General features: G+C 39.8%; 1 protein-coding gene across 2 annotated transcripts in view; it reads left to right on the top strand.

The window, feature by feature from the left end:
* The window catches only part of slc12a2 (solute carrier family 12 member 2), a 119,478-nt gene that overhangs the window by 93,631 nt on the left and 9,851 nt on the right, over positions 1–15,996 (top strand). The window contains exons 17-23 of one of the 2 annotated variants that reach the window (XM_033646950.2): positions 4,048–4,188; positions 6,092–6,198; positions 8,822–8,901; positions 9,441–9,584; positions 10,520–10,567; positions 12,107–12,229; positions 13,289–13,400. In XM_033646950.2, the coding sequence (XP_033502841.1) occupies positions 4,048–4,188; positions 6,092–6,198; positions 8,822–8,901; positions 9,441–9,584; positions 10,520–10,567; positions 12,107–12,229; positions 13,289–13,400 (755 nt within the window). The remainder of the gene's footprint in view (positions 1–4,047; positions 4,189–6,091; positions 6,199–8,821; positions 8,902–9,440; positions 9,585–10,519; positions 10,568–12,106; positions 12,230–13,288; positions 13,401–15,996) is intronic. The other variant, XM_033646951.2, reaches the window with a different exon arrangement.

The raw sequence follows: 15,996 nt of genomic DNA, 5'->3' as shown, positions 1-15,996 counted from the left end.
GTAATTAAACTTATTATTGGGGGTTCTGGTTGGTACTGAAACTAATGTAATCAAAATTCCTCCTGTATTTGAACCCTTTGCACTCCTGATATTGCAGCTGTCATACAGCTGTTTAAAAAGTTTATGATTATTAAGATAATGCTCCTGCTGTATCTATATCCATCGCAAGTGCTTCAGCAAACTGTCTTTCCCACAAAGGCTGATGTCATTGACTAGCAACCCAACTGAAAGAGAAGTTTAATGGAATACTTCACCCCCCAAATGACATTTTTTTGAAATCTTTTTTTCAAATCGTTTTTTATCTTTTCACCCTGTGTTGTACTGAAGTTATGAAGAAAACTATTTTTTTCACATGCCTTCAGTGAAGAAAAAAACAAAAACGATAAAAATCTCGAATTGAAGTAAAGGGGGCCCAGTTTTCACATAATTATAGCTATAATTATATATAAACATAAGTTTATAAACTCACATAACTTGTGCAGTATAACCCAAGTCTGATTTATCCAGTTGTATGCTCAGTACTTTCCAAACACACAGCTCTTTCTGACGGGGAACTGAATTAAAAGTTCAGTGAATTTGAACTAACCCTTTAAAACACCAAAGTCACACAATAGGAAAAACAAACTACCCATCAAGGCAGTGGTAGAACAGCAGCTGCTGTGTTCAGCAAGATAAAATTACTGTTATTACTGCAATGGAGTCTGGCTGTTAGTTTGTACGGAACTTATAGCGTGTTAACGTTGTACCAGGACATACTTGGAGCACTGTCGGTGGTCGAATTGTTAATTTTTAACAAGGGGGATGCAATGTAGCTTTGATTTTTGTGCGTGCACACATCATCAAATATGATAGCACAGATGTGCAAAATTAATCAAGATAAAGAAAAATGGCATGACCTATACCTGCTGCCTTTAAAAACACAAATAATGCAGTAGCATTGCTATTGCAATACAGACAAAAAAACATTTTAGAGGAAAAGAGTAGTTCTGAAATAGCTGTGAAAATTAATCTTAGAGTCACTCTTATCCTATAGACATTTCCTTAGCCAGTTATAATTTCTCCTTACCTGTGAAGCCTTGGTCTGATAATTGGTGCTGCTGTCAGGTCCCTGTCCTGATACCTGCCTGGTTTCTCCCTGTCCCTCTTCTATCTATTGCAATAATATAGATAATAAATGTGCAAAGCAAAATTTCTAAATAGAATTAAGAATAGTAGTGGTGACATAGCTGTGAAAATTAATCTTAGAGTCACTCTTATCCTATAGACATTTCCTTAGCCAGTTATAATTTCTACTTACCTGTGAAGCCTTGGTCTGATAATTGGTGCTGCTGTCAGGTCCCTGTCCTGATACCTGCCTGGTTTCTCCCTGTCCTTCTTCTATCTATTGCAATAATATAGATAATAAATGTGCAAAGCAAATTTCATAAATAGAATTAAGAATAGTAGTGGTGACATAGCTGTGGAAATTAACATCAAAGTCACTTTTATGCTATAGATATTTTCTCTCAGCCAGTTATAATCTATTCTCACCTGTGAAGACCCTGCATGATCATCCTTGCTGGCCTCTGGTCCACTGTCTCCTTCCTGACCCTGCTCTTTATATTGTGGCAGTAAAGATTAAAAAAATATGTGCAAAGCAATAGTGAGCACAAGTTCTTATTAAGGAGGAGTGGGTTTATTCCTAGCATGAAACTAGCTAGCAAGCAATTCAATATAGGTAATAATAACATTAGTATTCTTGTTAACTAGCTTAACTTGATACATTGGCATCTATTAATTAGTCATCATTTAGCGAACATTATCTACATGCAACAGCATTACTCAACTTACACGGTTTGTTTGGAAGAAACTGTGCAAGGTTTTTTGCTTCTTTCTGGCCGGGGGACAGAGGGCACAGATATGGGAAGTGCGCGGACATGTCCCCTGTGTCCCCCCCCTCAAATTACGTCCATGCCTGCACACACAGATTCTAGTTAAACAAGGGGGATGCTTTTTGGTCAATTTTCTAACAAAGGGGATGGCATCCCCCCTCAATTCGACCACTAAGCACTGTCATAATTAATCTGTTTAAAACCTGGGATCCTGTTGGCTGAGTAAGGTCATCACTGTTGTCACTTGTTGTCTGACACTGAATGGAGCCTTGCTCAGTGTAATGTGATTTTACACCAATGTTTGGACAGCCTGATGGTCAGGTTAAATATCTTGTCCATTTTCCACCACCTATTCTGGTAACTTCAGTCAAGTCATATATTCAACATGCTCCTTACTTGTAGCTAATTTTGTCAGAAGAAGAAGAAGGTATACTTTATTAATCCCCAATCCACATGCACAAACAGGACTTATTCATGTATTAAATGGAGAGATGTCAAAGCGAGGGGGCTGCCTTGGACAGGTGCCCTAAGCAGTTGGGGGTTCAGTGCCTTGCTCAGGGGCAACTCAGTGGTGTTCAGGAAGTGAACTGGCACCTCTCCAGTTACCAGTCCACGCTTCATACTTGGTCTGTACAGGGGCTTGAACCAGTGACCCTGGTCTCAAACATATCTTTTACATGTCTCTACTGACATTTCTTTTTCTTAGCTGATATAGGCCCTGATCACACAGAGAGCATTTTGCAGGTTGCAAAACGGAAGGTGCACCGCACTGCCTTTTTTAAAAATTGAAAGCCAGTAGTAAAAAACAACACACTTCCTGCACCTTTTTATTGTTGCCAGACAACCACCCCATCACCTCCTTACCCTAACCTTCCTGTGTAATCAATCTATCCTAAAATGGATAGGCAGAGGGTACTTACTGTAGCTTGGTGGAGGGTGAGAGGCTGTCAGCAAATAGTTTGTTGGGCACAGGGAAACTGAGATCTGTGTGGGTACATGAGACCCTAAAAAGGGGGTGGATCACGTGGAGTACCACCAGTTAGTCCAGGAGCTTCGCCCCCATGACGGCTGTTTACAGGTATATTTTTGGATGACTCGGAAGCAGTTTGACAACCTGCTGTCTATCATTGGGCTAGCATAACAAAAATGAATAGTAACTATAGGGACTCCACGGGTCCTGCCAAGCAACTGAGCACCACCAGTTCCTCCTCCATCGTTTACCGATTGGAAACTCTCAAATCATTTGATTGGACAATGGAGAAAAAAGTGGAGATAACGTGGAGTGCTTTTCTGCTCTGAGTTGAAGTTTTTTCAACTCAAGGAGTACAGAGCACTGGCCGCTGAGAGTGCAGAAACACGAGTCAGCTAGGGGCCTTATGCAGCATATTTTATTGGCCTATGTGCTGACTCTGCTGTCCAGGGTCCATTTTAGTATCAGGGCTTTTTGCATTGTAACAAGACCAACTTTAAACTTCAGAAAAGCTGCTGCAACAAGCTACTGATCAATGCTGTCTGTTGTTACTTTACAGAAATTCATTGTGAATTCATTTTAAGTTAATTTTCCCTTCAAAAAAACATCATCACAGTTTTTTGATTATTTACCTGTCTTTGCGCAGGCACAGTTTAACTCAGTCTGAGTCACCTTAGAGCTCAGAAATGAGCGCATCAGTGAGCCTCGGTTAGCGCGTTTGTTCCACTCCTGTATACACAGTGTAAAAAGCCTTTTACAAATCCCCTGCCAGGCATACAAGCTTCACAATGGAAAGGCCATTTTGATTGATGAATGCAGTCTCTGTGCAGTCCGGAAGCACTGTGTGGAACACGCGGTCCTCCACATGAGGCCTCTGATCAGCCCTCCTGCCTGCTTCTATTGCTTCCAAGTGAAACGGTGTAAACATTCTCAGCTAATGGCATTACAGTTTCCTGGCTGAAGTGCAGCTTTGTGAGCTCTTTTCCCCAGAAATAGACAAAGTTCCTAACGAGGAGATTCAGAGCAGGACTGTGTTCTGCAGGTTGAATTCTACACTATGTGATCTGGTTAAATTACACATTCTGTGTTATCTGACCTTGATAATGTGGACCTACAGAATTTCATGCAGGGCTGTGGGATTACTTAGATTTTCTGTGTGTGTGCGTGTGTGTGTGTGTGTGTGTGTGTGTGTGTGTGTCCGTCCAGGGCTACAGGAGGCCAAACTTCAAAGATCTGGCCACAGACCAGACCCGGTACCAACGCTGGCTACTGAAGAATGAGACCAAGGCCTTCTACACACCAGTGTTTGCTGAGGACATGAGGCATGGTACACAGTACCTGCTCCAGGTAGGAGTACAGCACAGTGGTGCTAAGAATGAGATCTCACATGATTTAGCCTCTGTTGAGTAACAGCAAGCAACTGCTCTGCATCTAACTGTTTATGTTTTCCAAGGAAGCATTGCTCAAGTCTCTTGTAGACTTGCACAGCAAGTGCCAGCAAATAACAACAGTCAGCCATGTTGGCTCAGTGTGCTCTGTTTGTTAATGTTGATAAGCACATGCTTCTAATGGCACATTTTTAATGATTGTTGAAAAATGTTGCCAATGTTTTATTTTTCTTGGTTGCTGATTGTTCTGTTGATTATGTAAGAAGCTATAAACTTTACCTCATGTTTTAAAACTGTCTCAAAAGATCTCATTTAAACTCAAGTCAAAGTAATGTTATTCTTATTACCGACGATCACATGCATGGTCTCATTAGGTTGCATATAATTTTTTAACAATTGATCCAAAGCAAAAGGAAAAAAGAGGTGGGCAGGGCACTTGAGGAGAGAAGTCCCTTGCTTATTTAAAAGATAAGACATGAGGCATTATTTTATATTTTTCTTACTGCCCATCTATCCCATAAAAAAGCCACACCAACAATGTGCTTCTCTCAATATGTTCAGGCGTTCCTACTCTGTCTGTGGCTCTCAGCTTCACATCTAAAGATCTAAATCTTTGGTTCACAAGTATATTGTTTTATTTTTAAAAAGACGCAGTCATTTTTTTACTCAAACAGGAGGAAATAGAAACTTTGTTGGGGACTAGTTTTAGCAGCGGATTAAACCACATTTGGTGCTCTAGTAAGTATTTGTGGCAGCAGGATGATGTATGTGGAACTAAGTCATATTTAACTACAGTGTGTGTGTTTCTGGTGATGAAGGAACATGTCAGCCAGTGACACAGTGTGGGTCACTGAATTGTGTTAAACGATGAAGGAGAAAGAGCTGGAGTATTGATATCTGGAGTTATTCTTCATCCTTAAACAAGGTTTAACATCTGAAATTTAAACTAATAATAATAACAATACATTGGATTTATAGAGCGCTTTTCAGGATACTCAAAAACTAGTTCTAGAACACTTAAGACTTTTTGTCGTGTCCTGGTATGCTGTTCTTCAGCTGAGGAATCGAAGTAGTTTACAGACTTCCAGATCAATTTCATTTTCTGAGGGTTTTCATTCATTGTTGAACAAATTGGTCTTATTTGAATCAAACTGTGAAACTGAGGTAGTGCTCATAGTGCTCACAGAGGTGAGTCATAATCAGTCACAGAGTTTCCGTCTCAAGTGTTAAACTGAAAACTAGCAAGAACTGGCACCAAAACACCAGTGAGTCACCAAAAGTCCACAACCACACCTTACTGCTAAATTCTTCTGTGCTCCGACTAGGGATGGGCATCAATTTTCGATTATAGATGATTGATTGTTAAGGCTTTTGATCGATCACAAATAATTTTGATCGATAGTCGCAGTGTTTCCCCTACAATGTCTGGTATAGGTCCGGCGGGGTCTCGTAGGCACAGCGGCTCGCCGAGCCTACGAGACTACGAGGGGGTTCAAGCTCAAAACTGGGGCAGCTGCGCTCTCTTGCGGCGACAGTCTGCACTGCACTCTTTTGTTTTCTCTCTTTTGAAATAATCGCTCATCAATTAATCGATAATTAATCATTAATTTTTTGATTGAATAATGACTTTTGATCGTTTGCCCATCCCTAGCTCCAACTGCACACACATCTGCTCTGAGAACATTATCTGTCACACTCTCTCTCTCTTTGGACCGCACTACACACTGAGCTGTTCCTTTTGGAACATATTTTTGATCACAAACAGGAGAAGGGTTGATCCCGGTTGCTGAAAACAAGATATATTTAGAAAAGAGTAAGGAAATGAATTTATTTGATTGTGATTTGAATTCCTCCCCCTCGAGGCTGCTGGACTGGGTCGCCTGAAGCCGAACACCCTGGTGCTGGGCTTCAAGAATGACTGGAGGGATGGCGACATGATGAACGTGGAGACTTACATCAGTATGATCCAGTAAGTGGAGCTCCGTCAAAGAGACACAGCCCAAATATAGACAGTGTTTTTGCTAAAATCGGACTGAAAAGGTTGAATCATGTGACATTTGTGGACTAAACATAAATGTCACTACATGCTCAAGTTGTCTGAGGTAGAATTATGGTAGTTGTGAGGAGATATCATCATGTTACTCCACTTGCTGCGTTAGGAGTGTTTTGATTATGATGAATGGTTAATACACTAATCCATTTTATGTAAATGTGAGCCTATATTTGAAATATGTCAGATATATTATAGCCCTGCCTAGTGTTGCAAATGGTTGATACATTTAAGGAATTTTAAATGTGTAAAATTTCCATTAAAAGTTGAGCTTGGGAATTTGGGGAATTCATCTGCCTCACTCCCTGCCCAGAAGACTACTACTGTGGGGGGAGAGCAGGTTGTAGCTCTGGCGACAGATCTTCAACTTGGCTGTAACAACCTTAATAGACCCAGCGCAAACCCCAGCACTGGGGGGTGAAAGCTGGCTGGTGGCCAGTGGCAGTGCTTGGTTTAACCTGTAACAGTAGCAACAGAAAGTTTGTTGATCTGACAGGGAGTTGGAACGGTTTGGGATTAGACCCCTGGGTTTACCTTGACTGAATTTGAGTTGCTATAGGGCGCTAACAGATGTCCATATCCTTGGTCAGCTACCACCACAAATAGAATCTTACACTGTGGGAGACCAAGATAATCTGCATTCAATTTATTTTATGCCTCAGCGCCAGCGAAGGAAGCATTATATTTTTGGGTTGTCTGACTATCTGTCCAGCCATCCGTTCCATTCTTGTGAACGTGATATCTCAAGAATGCCTTTAGGGGATTTCTTCGAATTTGGCACAGACATCTTCTTGAAGTCAAGGATAAGCTGGTTAGATTTTGGTGGTCATAAGGTCAAAGGTCAAGGTCATAGGTACCATTACAAAACACATTTTTGGCAGTAATTCAAAAATTCATACATTAATTATGACAAAATTTCACAGAAATGATGAAGTGATGACTTGTTATTCACAAGTTTCAAACATTGACTTCACTGTGACATCATAATGTGCAGTAACACTTTTTTGGCCATTATTCAGCACCAAAATTCAGGAACAGAGGGCAAGACATTTGGTCAGATACTGAATTGGAGGCACTCCACCTTGAAACTGGTTGGCGTGGACGTGGAAGAGTCTGGTTAATAATTCCACTAACACAAATGAAATGAGCAGATGACAATGCTGCGCGCAAAACAACTGTGTAGTGCACGTTCAAGCTTGAACCACTTGTTTTCATTTGGATGATGTGCTGCTGGATCAAAGCTCTTAGTGTGCTACGCATAGGGCAGGGTTGCCAGGTCCGCTAATTAGCCGCGATTTTGGGCTTGTTTTTTTGTAAAGTCACTTACAAATATTGGTAGTCACGGGTTGTGGTTTTTTGGGCTTGTTTCTAAAGTGGAGTTGCTTATGTGGGCTTGCTCTCTAAACGTCGCCTTTCTCTATATATATCCGTCTAATAAGTTACACACAGGTGACGGTCAGTCAATGAGACTTATTAAATAATATAACTTGTGCGATTAATGTCCCCCACCTACAATGCAGTCTTGGGATCCCTTCCCAGACGACTTCACACCCATTCACCCCTGGTCCCACCTGACCCTAACAACTCTGAAACTAAGAGCTCACGTGACCCCTAAGACTCTGCAAGGGTTCCCACCCACACAGGGTTTATAGCCTGCAACTTCGTACCAGTCATTTAGAACTGAAGAAAGAGAGAGAGAGAGAGGCGAAACGCCTTCAAGAAACGCAAGCAAGTCCAGTTGCCTACGATATTAGCGCCTATGAAAGTAGAGAACACGTTTGACCTTTTTGCTTGAGAAAGTACTTTGGCAGTGTACCCATTTTCAACTTTCAACTTCAGAGTTGACAATTTTCTGTCCATTGACTAATGACTGGGAATGTGTCTCAGTTTAAATCGGACTCAACCATCCCCTCTTTACACAGCCTTCAGAAACATATGTGGGATGTCACAGACACAGAGCTGGATTAACCTGTTAGGGGGCCCTGGGGCATGAACTACTTTGTGGTAACTTGATTAGCAAAACTGTGAGCATATACTAAAACATTACAGACTGAGAACTTATTATGAGAAGTTTTCCTGGCACTACTACACACAGTGTATTAACAGTGGAGGAGTACAGTGTTGTGTACAGTGTGTCCATGTGAAATCCTCTTTCTTAGCTGAACCCTAAATCAGTCATGTGAGACTGTGAGTGAAGGACTTAAGATGAATGAGTTCCTGACTGTAAAGTGTGGGGATTATGGCATTAGGGCTGAAGGTCAGAGATGACTCAGCCCAATAATATTAAAAACACAGCTAATACACTCAGCAATGCACCCTTTACTTTCCATCCAGTGAGTAGCTGTGGCAGTGTACACACTAATAGGTTCAACCTTCTGATGTTTGAAGCTGGTATTTGGTGCGTGCAGTTCTCTCAGCATTGTTTTGTTTTCTTTTTGAAAGGATCCGTGTCTTCTTAAGTCTCTGTTTAGTTGAGCATGTCAAGAATCATTCTGTCCACTGCTGATTTCAATCTTTTATTTATGTGTTTTTTTCTTCTCAGCGATGCCTTTGACTTCCAGTTTGGTGCTGTCATTCTGCGACTGAAAGAGGGACTGGATGTGTCCCACATCCAAGGACAAGGTATCAAACACATGCACACACACAGAGAAGTGTTCCAGAGAGGTGTTTAGCAAAGTGTTCAAAATCAGTATGATTTTTCTGATTACTGACATGTAACAGAATCTGGCAGCTGGCTCCAAAATCACACAAAAATAATCAAATTTATAATCAACACATATTATAATGGTATCATGAACAACTAAAAGCTTGATAGAAAAACATACTTAAGCAACTTAAAACCACATTTGTTCCTAATAAGCTGGTTACAAAAAGCATTTAAAAGCTGTACTTGCCAAAGGGGGCACTACTGCCAGTGTAGGGTGCCCTTTTCCCTTTTGTTATTTTAAAATTATAAAAGATTTAAATAAAAATGTAATCTTGATTGAAATATTGAAGAAATGTGCCAACTTTTTGCCTTTTGGAAGTCAGGTCATCTTTTACTTGCATAGCTATTCACAGTAAACAAAATTTTGACAAGGGATGGCCAAACTTTTGCACCTTATTTTCACTTCTCCCTGCACCTTCCTCTCCATCTGTCTACTTATTCCATTCCCTCCCAGATGAGTTGCTGTCCTCTCAGGAGAAATCCTCAGGAACGAAAGACGTGATTGTGTCCATAGACACCAGTAAGGACTCTGACGCAGATTCATCCAAGCCGTCCTCCAAGGCCACCAGTCTCCAGAATAGTCCAGCTATCCAGAAAGGTCAGCCTGCCTCACTATGGATGCCTCTAAGTTCAAAGCAGTGTCTTTAGATTCCCACTTTATCTTCATGGTTAAGACAGAAGCTGTAGTTTATAGTGACACTAAGACAAAACAGTGTCGACATGGCAGAGGGGAAAAATGAATATATAATGTATAAAACTTGGATTAAAACATTTGCATATTCAAAACACTTAAGATATCATAAATATATATGTGTATGTGTGTGTGTGTGTGTCCTGAACTGGTTATATAGCAACATAAACACAGAGGAAGGCTATTCTTTCAGAAAATCATCTTAACTTTAATCTCAGAGATCTCTCTTAATCTGTCAATGCCATACATACACACACACACATATATATATATACATACACACACACACACATATATGTATATGTGTGTGTGTGTATATGTATATATGTATGTATATGTGTGTGTGTGTGTGTGTACATATATATATATATATATATATATATATATATATATATATATAGCCCCGAGTGTTGCCTACCAACTGGCCAATCAGTCAATCAATCAATCAATCAATTTTATTTATAAAGCCCAATATCACAAATCATTTTGTGATGTTCATGTGTAAGAAAAAAACCCCTTTAACAGGGGAAAAAAAAAGTCCTGAGACATTTCCAGAAATCAGAGAGAGCAGGAACAAGTTGAGCTCTCTGTTAAAATCTGTGCCAGTGGAAAACCTCAGTAAAGGTCCTTGTTTTTCTATGAATCTGAATTCCAGTCTGTTAGTTCACAGCTAACTCTTCTCAGGACCATGTGTGTGTCTGTGCTGTTTTTTGATATTTGTTTATAACTGTAAATGTTCAGTTGTCCTCAGCTTCATCTTGATCGTGACCAACAAACCTTGGTTGTAAGTTGATGGCACACCAAATCAACATTTCTCTCTCCTTTTGTCTCACATTTCCCAGATGACGATGATGATGGCAAAGCTACAACTCAGCCCCTGTTGAAAAAAGGCAGGAGATCCACTTTCATGTGTTGCCTTAAAACTCTTCTCTTCCTTTCTCTGCTTTTTTGCTTTATCTCCATTCAGCCTTCTGTCATCTCATTTTCCAAAGTGTATTTTGAAATCCCCTTGTATTAACATTGCATCCTGCACCCTGCTGTCTCTGTCTTGTATCTCTACACGTCTGTTTCATGTTTCCGGCCTGCTAGCTTCTTGGCTTTGGGGAATAACATTTTGTCTTTTCCTCTCTTTCTTATGCCCTCCTATTACCAGTCTCCAGCTTGTAGCTCAAGCCCAGTCTCTGAAGCTGCGCTGTATGTGATAGTGCCTTTAACTCATTCCAGGTCTTGAGTATTTAATATTGTGTGTTTTCATTTTCTCTTGCCTGCTGCTGCTTCTCTCTCTGGAGGAGATTTTCTGTACTTTCTTTTCCAGGATGAAAACTGCTCTCCTCTGTTCATGTTTCCAGTCCTGTCCAGCTAACTCTTGAGCCTCTCACAGCTTGTTTTCCTGCTTGTTATTGATGGTGTTATCCCTGTGTTCATCATTCATACATCAGAAATATACTTACCTTTACCAAAACTTTAACGTGCAAAAATTGAACTTTTAAAAGAACCACACTTACTCACAAAAGCCCTTGCAAATGAAAAGTTACACTACAGTTACGCTACAGATTTGACTTGTTCTGGTTTGCCCTGTAGCAGATGATGTAGCTCAATAGTGGTGTGTAGCAGATATTATTCAATCACTTCACTGACTCTATGACTCTTCACATAGAAACACTTGGCTATTAACCACACCAGTGCTCTTGAATGATTTAGCCCAGTAACTACAATTTGCTTTTACTGTACATTATTATTTACTACATCATTATTATTATTTACTATTCTCCAAGGCATACCTTTATTGTCCATTTTCTAATTTCAAGGCAGTCATTGATATCTGTTCATCTCAGTACACCGTGACCATTAACTGGAACTGAAATGATATGTCAAACATTTATTTTCACGGTGTCTGCAGGGTCCTACACACTGTTTAAAGTTGCAAAATCATTTTAGGGACAATCAAGGCCCTTAAAGGCCAGTTCAGACCAAAGAAAAATTGACACTGGGGACATACAGTTCAATTTTTTTTTATTGAAAGATAAATATAACAATGCTATATCATCACAACAATAACTTTTCTTTTCTTGTTTAATAGCAGAGACCAGCAGAATGACTGTAGGACACATTAACAATAAATCTTTCCAACATTAATGAAAACTGTCAGAATCAGAATAAGATTTATTACAAAGTAGGTTTTCACTTAACAGAAATTTGCTTTGGCCTTTGGTGCATACAAAAGAACATTACAATAAAAAAATGAAAGCATTTATTTAAAAATGAACTTTTCTCTGCAGATAGTTTTCTGTGTGTTTGTTTTTTTACACTATAGTACCAGTGTCTTCCTGGAATGCAGAGGATCAATCTGAAAAACTTCACTATGAAATGCTTTTTAAAAATGTGTGTATGTGTGTGTGTGTGTGTGTGTGTGTCAACCGTCCCTGCAGACAAGAAGAGCCCAACTGTACCACTGAATGTGTCTGACCAGAGGCTGCTGGAGGCCAGCCAGCAGTTCCGGAAGAAACAAGGGAAGGGCACAGTGGATGTCTGGTGGCTGTTTGATGATGGAGGTGAGTCTGGGAGAAAGAAATATGTCAATTTTAGTCAGTCAGATGGTGAGTGTCAAAAGATCTGGATCAGAATGATCACAAACAAATCTGGATATCCTGTGCTTTATAAAAGACTACATATCACATTGTAGGCTAATACCTCTGTAGAGACCAACATTAGAAGCGCAAATGTGTTTTTATTTGAAGAGACAGAAAACAATCTATATATACATATGTTTGTGTATGAATCCACTTTTACGTCCGGAACCTCCTGTCTACAACGGGCTTGAGAAGCGCCCCTGTTAAGGACGCTGATTGCCTTTGATTTGGCTGTGCAACTGCATGCCTTTGCTGACGTTGACCCCAGCAGGATTTGAACCCTTGACCCTCCACATGCGACAAGTGCTCTAACCACTACATCAAGTGCTCTATTAACTACACACAAGAAGATTCACTACATTACATATACGTACATATATATATATATATATATATGTGTGTGTGTGTGTGTAGAAATCTGTATTGGGTAAACTGAATATTGTCTAAAAATATAGAACATTGCATGTAAGCATTTGGCACATAAACTAAAAATAATAATAAACTAAAATAATGTTAAAAAGTTACAGACACAGACATACATGTACACAGAACAATATGAGTAATAGAAAGGAGCACACAGAGGCACTGGAGTCTGAGCTGATTACAGAGAAACGAAAAAGGCAGATCAATCCACAGCTGTTAGAAACATCAAATCTTTTAGTGAAGTGTTGATCAGTGGAGCTGATAGAGCCAATATGTTAATTTGACTCATATTTTATTAGGCATAATGATTTGGGGTCTCTGTCATATCAGCAGGGTGTAAAGATGTGAACAAGGCCAGAGGCATGACTCATATGTTGAAGACACTGTGGCATGTGACACTTCAAATCTGGCTCCTCATCATCATGTCCGCAAAGCTGTTGTTAGGAATACATGACTGTCACTGACAATTTACATATTCTGTACTTAAACTTCAACAAAGTGAGACACAGTGGATGTAGTGTACTCTGTGTTGTGAACCTGTTTGATGTTCTTGTCCAGGTCTGACCCTGCTCATCCCCTACCTGCTCACCAACAAGAAGAGGTGGAAGGAATGCAAAATCCGTGTCTTCATTGGAGGCAAGATCAACAGGATTGATCATGACCGCCGAGCGTAAGTACTGCACGCTATCCCCATCCTCCATGTCAGATTTGAAGGTTAACAGAAGTAGATAATAGGGGTTTAAATTACTTTTTTTATCACAGTGCAATATTATATTGATTCTTTGGACTATTAGATATTTGCCGATATTACAAAGTCTGCCACTTAGGGGTGCACAATATTGTTGTTTTTTTTTTTTTGCTGATATCTGATATTCTGACATGTAACAACTAATTTGACTGGTAACCGGTATATACCCTTTTTCCCTAACCAATTTTAGTGATCATCAAGTCTCTTCTGTAGTGGAATTAATATCATATTCTGCATGCATACTCTTATTGTGGTGGCTCACCAGCAGATGGAGACATGAAATACAATAAATTCTTATAGTTCATTTTAAAGCTGATATTGGCCGGTATTGATGAAGTGCTGATATTATCGTGCATCCCCATTTGCCATGATGCGATTTAAATCTTATGTGATTTTGGGGCCTGTGATTGATATGAGACAATAATATCCAATCATTTATCGCAATCTGTCACAGAAGAAGCTGCCACCTCTTTCTTTTTTGCTGTTGGCCATAAAAGATAAAAACAACACATAAATAATATAAATTACCTGTTACCTGTTAAGTGCAGTAAAGTTTACTTTACTTTGATTCCACTAACAAACATAAAACAGCACATGGGAATAGTTTGCCTTCAGGGCTTTCTGTCAGAGAGATCTTTCTGGAAGAAATCTTTTCATTTTAAACCTTTTCCTAAAACTTCAGGACTATCTGGCTTAAAGCCCTGAAGGCAAACTTCTCCCAACAGACATAAAACAACAACATAATTTAACAAAAGCATCAAATTCAGCTCAATACAAACTGTCAAGGTTCACAGATATAGTAGCAACTGTAGTAGACCTGTAGAATATTTCTTCATTGATAGAAGAGAATGGCACTAAAGGCTTTTCTCACTGGAAAAGATGTTTTCTCTCCTCATCATATGGTTTGTTTATCTGGTTGGAGTTAGCCCGTGATAGACGGTGATAGACAGATGCTTCATCCAATCACCTGCCAAGTATTTTTTGAAAGTGTCTGCCCTTTTCTGAACAGTTTTCAGTGACTGCGTCACAGATGCTTCCGTGTAACAAACTGTCTGGCATGTCAGGTCATTATGTACAACTCAAACACACCTTTTTGTTGTAAATCACAAAGCATTTTTACTTGCCAGTTTTCATATTTATAATTGGCTGCTCCAAGGTGACTGTTTGATTGATGTCCTTGGTGCATACTTTGGGACACTGTGTAGTCAGGACACAGAATGGGACATATGACTGAGGAAATTACAGATTTACAGAATCTCTGTATGACAAATGGTCAATCTTAGGCTGTTTTTATTTTAGGCGAAGGTCTAGTGTGTAGGATTCTCCCGTGTGCCCAGTGTGTAGTAGAACTACAGTGGCTGATGCAAAAATGCAAATGGCCCTATCTAGAGCCAGCATTTAGTTTGTCCGTCCTGGGCTATTGTAGAAACACCATGGCGATCTCCATAGAGGAGGACCCGCTCCCTATGTAGATATAAAAGGCTCATTCTAAGGGAACAAAAACACAGTAATCCTTAGTTTCAGGTGATTATACACACTGAAAAACATAGTTATGAATATCGTATTTCATTTCTGCCAATTTGAAACCTTTAATCCTTCACACTGCACCTTCAAGTTTTTAGTGACCATAAATGCAAAAACTTTGATTCAAGTCTGAACTGACTCTAAGTCTTGAAAATAATCTTTGTATAAAAATGCAAAACTTACATAAAAACGAAATCTGACTTAAAAGTTGATATAACTGCCTACTCAACAAGGCAAATTAACTAAAGGATCTTTCTGATGGTTTTGCACCAGCCAGTATGTTTAAATTTACATTACTGCTGACCAGTTCCCATACAAAGTTTAGACTTGAAGCTAGAGCTGGGCAGTATGACAAAATTTTCGTATCACGTTTTTTTAAAAATCATATCAGTTTCACTGTATTTCACAGTATTTTGCTCGGGTTCGGCCCACTTGACATGCTGCTGTGTTGTGCTACAGCCTAATCAAGTGCTGGAATTTGTTATTTACGTGACAACGCCTGAACGCAACACAGGCTCCACTCCATTAGTGCCGTGCTTGGTTATAATTGTCTTGGACTTGGGTCGGCTTCGGTCAGGAAAATGCGGCCTGAGCCGTGCTCTTGTGTGCTCACCTGTGTGTGTGTTCGTACGTGTCTGTGTCTGTGTGTGCGTGCGCGTACGTACGTACGTGTGTGTGTGTGTGTGTGTGCACGCGCGCGCATCCTGGCGAAACTCCACCATGCATGATACAGAGAGCAGAGGAGAATTGTAAATGCGCGACCATGTAGAGACAGAAATGACATGCCGTCATGTAAATAAGATAAATAACATAAGGCTATTTAGTTTGTTTAATAAAAGGATGAGATGCAACTGACAGCTTTAGAAATTCTTACCAGTAATATTGGCTTGTTTGAGACCTGAACTAGCTGCAGACAGTTAATCCGCCTCAGTGAATGTTTTGTCTCCACATCATTTTTATCAAAGTTGTCATGTGGTTATGTAGTGGAGTGCAA

This window comes from Epinephelus lanceolatus, chromosome 19, assembly GCF_041903045.1.
Source record: "Epinephelus lanceolatus isolate andai-2023 chromosome 19, ASM4190304v1, whole genome shotgun sequence".
NCBI lineage: Eukaryota > Metazoa > Chordata > Actinopteri > Perciformes > Serranidae > Epinephelus > Epinephelus lanceolatus.
Note: the sequence above shows the minus strand (reverse complement) of the source record. Positions and strands in the feature narration are given on the sequence as shown.